The sequence below is a fragment of the Coffea arabica genome, chromosome 11e (assembly GCF_036785885.1).
Source record: "Coffea arabica cultivar ET-39 chromosome 11e, Coffea Arabica ET-39 HiFi, whole genome shotgun sequence".
Lineage (NCBI taxonomy): Eukaryota > Viridiplantae > Streptophyta > Magnoliopsida > Gentianales > Rubiaceae > Coffea > Coffea arabica.
Genome location: NC_092331.1, coordinates 19487352 through 19496324, shown reverse-complemented (window position 1 = coordinate 19496324; position 8973 = coordinate 19487352). Strand labels below are relative to the sequence as shown.

General features: G+C 35.3%; 1 protein-coding gene across 1 annotated transcript; it reads left to right on the top strand.

The window, feature by feature from the left end:
- Positions 1-2090: 2090 nt before the first annotated feature.
- Positions 2091-2687, top strand: LOC140021203 (uncharacterized). Its single transcript, XM_072071968.1, has one exon. The coding sequence runs from the start codon at positions 2091-2093 to the stop codon at positions 2685-2687; it is 597 nt and encodes a 198-aa protein (XP_071928069.1).
- The last annotated feature ends 6286 nt before the right edge of the window (positions 2688-8973 follow it).

The following is an 8973-nucleotide window of genomic DNA, read 5'->3' as shown; positions in this document are numbered from 1 at the left end:
ATAAAAATTGTACGTTTACACATAAAAACTTGCATTATTATTTTATTAATTTAACTTTTTGGTCTTCATAGGTGGATGTTTTCTACTTAAGAATGAATCTATCTCAAAAAGATTTAAAAATATTGGCTAAGGGTCCAAATATTGTGAGGTTGAAGTATGAGAGATATATTGTCAATGATTTTAGATTCCATACAAAACATTTGGAGAGCAAAAGAAAATATCATAATAGTGGGGTGATTGTTAGTATAACAACGTCAAGTTTTGTAAGCACCAAATATGAACTCGATTTTGAATGACTTGGCCTATTATGGTGTCTTAAATGATATTTTGGAATTGGATTATAGTGGAGGTCGAAGACTGGTTTTGTTTGATTGCTATTGGGTCTCTAAGGGAAATAGGTTGAAACAAGATGATAATGAATTTACACTTGTGAATTTTATGAATGTGAAGCACTACCATGAACCCTTCATTCTTGCATCCCAAGTGAAGCAAGTATTTTACATGGAACATCTTTTGGATAAGAGGTGGAATGTTTTTATCCCAACTATACCAAGAGATGATCTGAAGATGAATCCTATAGATGCTAATAATTACTTGCAAAGTCAGCCTTCAAGTAGTCATCAAAATGTAATATTTGATGATATTAATTGGGTACGAGAGGATATCATAGGAGGAAAATTTGCTACTACTGGAGTGGCATCAAATTCCAAGGGATGATCTTTTATTATTTTATATAAATATAATATTGTCATCTTTTGACTGTTCTTTAGTATATATTAAATTTAGGTACTTAAATTTTTTGTGACAAATTTTTTATTTCATGGTAATATGTTGTTGGATAAAATTTGTTGATTATGTCTATGTATTTACAATTTGAAATTGGAGTTGTGCAGCAATGGCAAGAACGAGAGGAGGAAAAAATTATAGAGGAGAAAGAAGTTTTTGATTGCGTGATACACGTCTTGAAAATGAAATCAACTTGGAAAATGAGGAAGGCACTAGTATGACCTACATTATTAAGTCCTTTTAATTTTATTACAAAATATATATAATATTGGTTTCTTCTTCATAAGATACATCCAAATTGTCTATTATACTTACAGGTGGCGGTTCTAATGATGATGTGCCTAAGAAAACTTGAGAACCAACATTTATGAGACACATTTGGAGTAGACATGGTACTGACAAGCAAATTAAAGTGAGGTTCAACTGGTTTGGTGAGCCAGTAGGTACAAATAGAAGCAAGTTCAATGAATTTTTGGGAGCATTGGCCAGAATTGAAAAATATGCACCAATTAATATTGATAGTTGGTGTAAGGTTCCCAAATCTTTAAAAGATGACATGATAAATGTAGTAAAGGTATGTATTTCTTTTACGTACTATACTAGTTGAATGATTTTGCTCTTTTAATTAAGAATTTGACATTGTAGGATGTAGGAATCTTGAATGAGTAATCTTAGGAGATATTTTAGGTAAATTAGTGGAAGAAATCAGGGTGAATAAGCTGTCTCTAAAATTAAGGGAATTAGGTGTAAACTTTCCTTGTTTAGTGTACTAGAAAATTGTATATATAGATTAGAATGAATTGTAGGAAATATACAGAATTAATAAAATCTCTTTGATTCTTTTACAACATGGTATCAGAGCCCGTCTAGGGTTCTGGGAACAATACCACCTTTGCTTCTTGTCAATTCCAGTCTTAATTGCTGGTTCCTTTCTTATTCTCTCCAGCCTTCATTACTGTTCCTTTTACTATACATTTTTTCCTTCCCACCAATTACTTGATCCTATTCAATCATGGCGGATGCTATATCCTCAATGCGGCAATTGTCTTCAACTCTGGAAGAAGAACAAATTACACAGAGCATAATAGAGCTTCAAAACATCCAGGTAGCATATAGACTAAATGAAAAAAAAATATTTGAAGTGGTCTCAATTGGTTTGAACATTCTTGAAAGGAAAAGGAAATTTGGGTCATCTATTGGAAATAGCACCGGATAGTGAAACGGCGGGGTTTGAAGCATGGGAAAAAGAGGATTCAATGATCATGTCTTGGTTATGAAAATCCATGATTCTTAAAATCAGCGGTATGTGTATGTTTCTTCCTACAACAAAAGCAATTTGGGATGCCCTTCATCAGACATATTCCAAGGTTAATGATGCAGCTCTTATCTATGACATCAAGACAAAGACAACTGGAGCAAAACAAGGGACAAAAATAGTGACGGAGTATGCCAATTTTCTGCAAAACCAGTGGCAGGAACTGGATTATTACAGGACATTTGATTTGAACTGTAGCAAATGTGCAGTGTTTATCAAAAAGTTCATAGAAAGGGACCGAGTTTATGATTTTTTGCCTGGCCTAAACTCTGAATTCAATCTTGTACGAATTCAAATTCTGGGCAGGCCAGAATTTCCCTCTCTAACCCAAGCAAAATCCCAGGTACGTGCAGAAGAAAGTCGCAGGGGTATTATGTTAGAGTTACCTTCAATAGAAAATTCAGCTCTTTTAAGTTCCAAACCTCAGTGGTTGGTACTGAACAAGGTTGCTGCGGACAAGACCAATCAAACAAGTGGGCAAAAGAATCGCGAGGAGTTGTGGTGCACATACTGCAAGAAACCACAACACACCATAGAACAATGCTGGAAACTACATGGGAAACCACCCACTCGTGAATGGGGATAGAAAGGTGGCCAGTAAAGGCAGGCTCATGTGTCGGTTCAAGATCCAACTCAAGTGTTTGGAGGGTTTAGTATGGAGGAAAGCTTAAAAGTATGTTAGAGACAATTGACAAACCAGCAACTAACAATTCTCAACCAAGGAATTGGGGTATGTGTTCATTGACATTTTCAGGTAAGGCTCTAGTCTCTTTTGCATCTAGTGTTTTAGGCAATGAGCTTAGGAATGTCTGGATTCTGGAGTCTGGTGCTACGGACCATATGACTCATATTTCAAATAAATTCAAAACTTATAACCCTTGTCCTAGCAATGGAAAGATTGTTGTTGCGGATGGCACTACAACCACAGTGGCAGGAATTGGAGATGTCCAAGTTACTCCAAAATTGATTCCTAAAAATGTTCTTCATGTTCCTCAATTATCTACAAATTTGGTTTCTGTAAAAAACCTTGCCAAAGATCTAGCTGGCTCTTTTATATTTGATGAATCCTGGTGTGACTTCCAGGACTGAGGCTCGGGGAAGAGGATTGGACTAGCTAAGAAGCATGATGGACTCTATTACTTGGATACATCAAGTCAACCAGAATTTAGTAAATCTGCCCTGTCCACATTGTCTTCACCCTCCAATAAGGATGTCATCTAGTTACATCATAGACGTCTAGGTCATGTGTCTTTTTTTTGCACTAAAAATAATGTTTCCCTCCTTGTTCAAGGGATTTGATGTTCAGTCTTTTCATTGTGATATTTGTGAGTATGCTAAACACACTCGTGTATCATTTCCTATCAGTAATAAATGATGGTCTTCTCCTTTCTTTTTAATCCATAGTGACATTTGGGGGCCATCAACTATTCCAACCATCTCAGGGTCTAAGTGGTTTGTCACATTTATCGATGATTGAACAAGAGTCTCTTGGATCTATTTACTCAAAAATAATCTGATTTGAGTCATGCAATGATTCAAAATCAATTTGGCACCAAGGTAAAACACTTTCGTTCAGATAATGCTCGTGATTATTTCAATCAAACCTTGAGTCCGTTTTTCCAAAAAGAAGGAATCATACATGAATCATCCTGTATCACCACTCCACAACAAAATGGAGTGGCAGAACGGAAAAACCGACATCTTCTTGAGTGCACTAGAGCCTTACTGTTTGAACAAAATATGCCAAAAGCATATTGGGCAGAAGTTGTACTCACATCAACTTATGTCATAAATAGGATTCCTTCCAGGGTCTTGGGATTTCAAAGTCCACTAGAGAACCTATCCAAATTCTACCCCGATATTCGATCCTCCTTTAATCTCACTTCTCGGGTTTTTGGATGTAGTTCTTTTGTTTATGTCCATAGTCATAACCGTGGGAAGTTAGATCCTCGTGCTGTTAAGTATGTCTTCGTGGGGTACTCATCTACTCAAAAGGGTTACAAATATTATCATCCACCTACTAGAAAACTCTATGTCTCGGCAGATGTTATATTTGTTGAAAATAAGCCCTATTTCATCACTCCTTATCTTCAGGGGGAGTTAGATACACTTGAAGATAAGAAGTTAAAATTTCCTCCTTTAGACCTGTCCAAATCTCAATTTCGAGAGTCAATTCCTCAATCTGATGTGATAGAAGGAAAAAAGAAAGAAGATTGTACAATCTATGACTGGTTCCGATTTGACCAAGTGTATACAAGGAAAGGAGATCCCATCGTAGTTACAAGGCAAGAACAATCCTCTGAACCAAGCTTCGAGAATGAGGTAACAATGAGTGAATCAAATCTGAATTCTACACCACCGACCGACCATTCTTCCAGCTCTAAATCACCTTGTCGCTTAGCCTTGACTAGGACCTGCATCTACCTATTGCTGTAAGGAAAAAAACCCGAGAATGTACCAAAAGACCCTTATACCCATTGTCTCACTTTGTGTCTTTTGAGAAGTTTTTCCCAAGCCATCAAAGCTTCCTTTCCACCTTAAACACAGTCTCTATTCCTAACTCATTGTCTGAAGCATTATCAAAGAAAGAATGGAGACTTGCTATGGAAGTAAAAATAGATGCATTAGAGATGAATAGGACCTGGGAATTAGTTGAGTTACCAAAGAACAAGAAAGTAGTGAGCTGTAAATGGGTGTATGCAGTAAAGTTTAAGACAGATGGGTCCCTAAAACGGTACAAGGCGAGGTTAGTCGCAAAAGGGTACACACAGACATATGAAGTAGATTATCGGGAAACGTTTGCTCCGGTAGCAAAGATGAATATGGTAAGAATTCTGTTGTCCTTGGCTGTTAATTTTGATTGGGAATTGCAACAGTACGATGTGAAGAATGCTTTTCTTCATGGAGAATTAGAAGAGGAAATTTATATGAGCATTTCACCAGGATTCAGTGGGGTTGACAAGAATAAGGTTTGTCGATTAAAAAAGGCATTATATGGGTTGAAACAATCCCCACGTGCTTGGTTTGGACGATTTGCCAAAGTAATGATAGCTAATGGTTACAAGCAAAGTCAAGGAGATCATACCCTATTCATCAAGCATTCAGCCTTCGGGGGAGTTACTGTTTTGATTGTATACGTGGATGACATTATAGTGATAGGAAACGATGAAATAGAGAAGGAAACTTTGTAGTGGTGCCTAGCCAAGGAATTTGAAATAAAGGATTTAGGAGAATTGAAGTATTTTCTGGGAATTGAAGTGGCTCGATCAAGGCAGGGAATTTTTATTTCTCAACAGAAATGTGTTATGGACCTGTTCAAGGAACAGGCATGACAGCGAGCAAACCAGTTGGAACTCCCATTGAATAGAATCACAAATTAAGTGAGGCTTATGGAGATAAAGCAGTGGACAGAGAGATGTACCAAAGACTTGTTGGGAAACTCATTTATCTCGCACATACTAGGCCAAATATAGCGTACTCAGTTAGTGTTATTAGTCAGTTTATGCATGATCCTAGAGGAGTTCATCTACAAGCAGTTTATCGAGTGCTTCATTACTTAAAGGCACATCCAGGGAAGGGAATTTTATTCAAAAAGGGTCCTGAGATTGATCTGGCAGTTTACACAGATGCAGACTTTGTAGGGTCTCCAGTCGACAGGCGATCAACTTCGGGATATTGTACATTTCTTGGAGGAAACTTAATATCCTGAAGAAGCAAGAAACAAAGTGTGGTAGCAAGGTCAAGCGCTGAAGCAGAGTTCAGAGCTATGGCAGCAAAGGTATGTGAATTATTGTGGGCTAAATTATCCTAGAAGACTTGAGGATTCAATGGAGCAAACCGATGAAGCTATACTGTGATAACAAATCTGCTATAAGCATAGCTCACAACCCAGTGCAACATGATCGGACGAAGCACATAGAGATAGACAGGCACTTTATTAAAGAGAAGCTAGGCAGTGGATTGATTTGTACTCCGTATGTTCCGACAGGACTTCAACTTGCAGATGTGATGACAAAGGGACTGTGCAGTAACATGTTTCATGAGAGTGCTATCAAGCTGAGAATGGAAGATCTATATTCACCAGCTTGAGGGGGAGTGTAGGAATCTTGAATGAGTAATCTTAGGAGATATTTTAGATAAATTGAATGAGTAATCTTAGGAGATATTTTTGGTAAATTAGTGGAGGAAATCAGGGTGAATAAGCTGTCTATAAAATTAAGGGAATTAGGTGTAGACTTTCCTTGTTTAGTGTACTAGAAAATTGTATATATAGATTAGAATGAATTGAAGGAAATATATAGAATTAATAAAATTTCTTTGATTCTTTTACAACACAAGAGAAATTTGATCTTCCTTCCGATCTAGAAGAATGAGTTAAGCAATCATTAGAAAAGAAATGGAAAAGTTGGAAGCATGCTCTAAAAAAAGATTATTTCAATTCTAATGAGCCAATTGAAAATTAGGTGCTGAAAAGACCAAAACAAGTTCTTCCAAAGCAATAAAAAAATATCTTGACTAAATGGCATTCTAAAGAGTCAAAGGTATGAAAAATTGTTATAGTTGTGATCAATTTTTCTATTTGTCTATGGTTAACTATTTTGTATTATGCTAAACTATGTAGAAAATATATGCAACAAACAAAGAGCATCGAGGGAAGAAAAAGATGAACCATAGTACGGAGAAAAAGCCATTTGCTCAAGTTCGAGTAGATAATGTATAATATCATAAATTGGTAACCACATCTAATCTTTTAAATTGATATCATCTTTTGATATACTATTGTATGTAGAAAAAAGAGTTTGGGCATTCTCTCTCTAGAGCAGATATGTTCACTATATGCTATACTAATTCTAATGGAGTGCCATCTAGTTATGAAGTTGGGGAAAAATAGTATGCTACTGCTACTTATTCCCTCTATTCAAAAACCTGTTTTTTCTATTACAATAAGAAACAACATATAGTAACTCTGAATTGTTAATTTTAGGAGGAGATGGAAAACTTAAAAAATCAACTTCCAGAAGAAGAAGAAGATATTGTGGGTAGGCATGACGTGTTTGCACAAGTAATGGGTAAAAAAAGTAGTGGAAGAGTTCATACATATGGTTTAGGAGTTACACAATCTAATTTGTGGGGATATACCAAGTCATTCAACATGTTTTCGGTTGGTCATGGAACAAAGTGCTACATTGTCAAAAACAAAGCGAAGAATTCAGCAGCTAGAATCAATACACCAAGGAAGATCACAAGGACAAAGTTCACCATCTCAATAAAGATCTACTTCGCAATCATCAAATGCTATTTTTTGGCCGATAAAGGTAATAAACAATTCATTTATGACTTTGTTTAGAAGTTGCATTAACAAATGGTTTTCATGAACATATTTGTAATTGCTATATGTTACTTAATTATTGAGGTTTCGCTGTTCTAGATATTATTATTGATTGTAATGGACTGCACTTTGATTGTGGTGCTTCTTGTGACTGTAATTTTTGTTAGGATATTAATATCTAAATTTTGGGTTAGTTCTTCTAGTACTATGTATTGAATTTCTGTTCAGGAGCTATTCTCTTATATGTGGTGGCTATAAATTTTATAAAATTGGTACTTTTAAGGTCGAGGATAAAGTTACATTAAGGAGTACGGTTGATTCAAATAAAATTTATGCTGTTGGAGTGGTTAAAAGTTTGGAATCCATGTGAAATCCATGCGACACACCTTTGTGAAATCCATGTGAATGTGTCTATGGAGAGTGATGAAGAGCTGATGAGGCCATACCATGATTTTTGTAAGATTGGAGATGCAATTGGAGTAGACATTGCTTGGCCAATAATTTTAGTAAATCTTGGTCATCTGTTTAACTTACTTTATATTTGTTTTTTAACATCAAAACTGTAAAAGAAGAACTGTACATGTGATTTGTAACTCCTATTGCTTGGTTTATGATACTTGTAGGTGAATTTTGAAAAAAATTAAAGGATCCTTTGGGTCAAATGGCTGTTTTTGAAGGCATTGTCAACGCATTTTAGTTGAGTTCTTGTCAAACTACTGTTTCCTTTATATGTATTGACAATGCTATTGCAATACTCATGGCTGTTGGAAATTCGGTGAATTAGCATGTAATTTGTTCACATAGTTTTAATGAGAGTTGATTGGATGATGTACTTTTGCACCAATTTGGCTAAATGTATTGTACCAATTACTATGAAGGTGTAAATCACTTTGATTTTTCTTTATATGATGGTACTATCAACTTTATCATTCCAAAAATTGGAATCTATATTGTGCAGGTAGGATGAAATATGATTTCTGTTTTTGGGTATAAAAACACGGCCAGTATATATATAGGGCTAATGCAATATGATGTACTGACACTTAAAAAGTGTTACCACTTTGGCTATGTATTGCTATTCATAACATTCACAAAATTTCATGTTAAGAAGTGTCATAATAGCCTAATTTAGTTACACTACAAAGGTATCATAATATTTCTTTCTACTTATACTGTAAATGTGTCATAATAGCTTATTGTGCTTACATAATACAAGTATCAAAATGGCTCCAAAATATGACAATTATGAGTATCACTTTAAATTCATGTAACTTCAACTGTGCCCTGGCATTTCTTGTCATTTGAAAGTGTCATAAAACCAGTAAATAATGACATTTATAAATGCCATCACAACTATAAATTAGAATTTACAAAACTGCCATAAAACTTATAGTGACGTTAGAATGGATGACGTTTTTGGTAGAATGTCATTTTATTTGAAAGGTCATTACATGGAAGTATAATGATGCTTTTAATGTCATAAAAGGACATTTTTGTAGTAGTCTCAAAAAATATAAGTTCATTCATGGACTCTTGAATCATA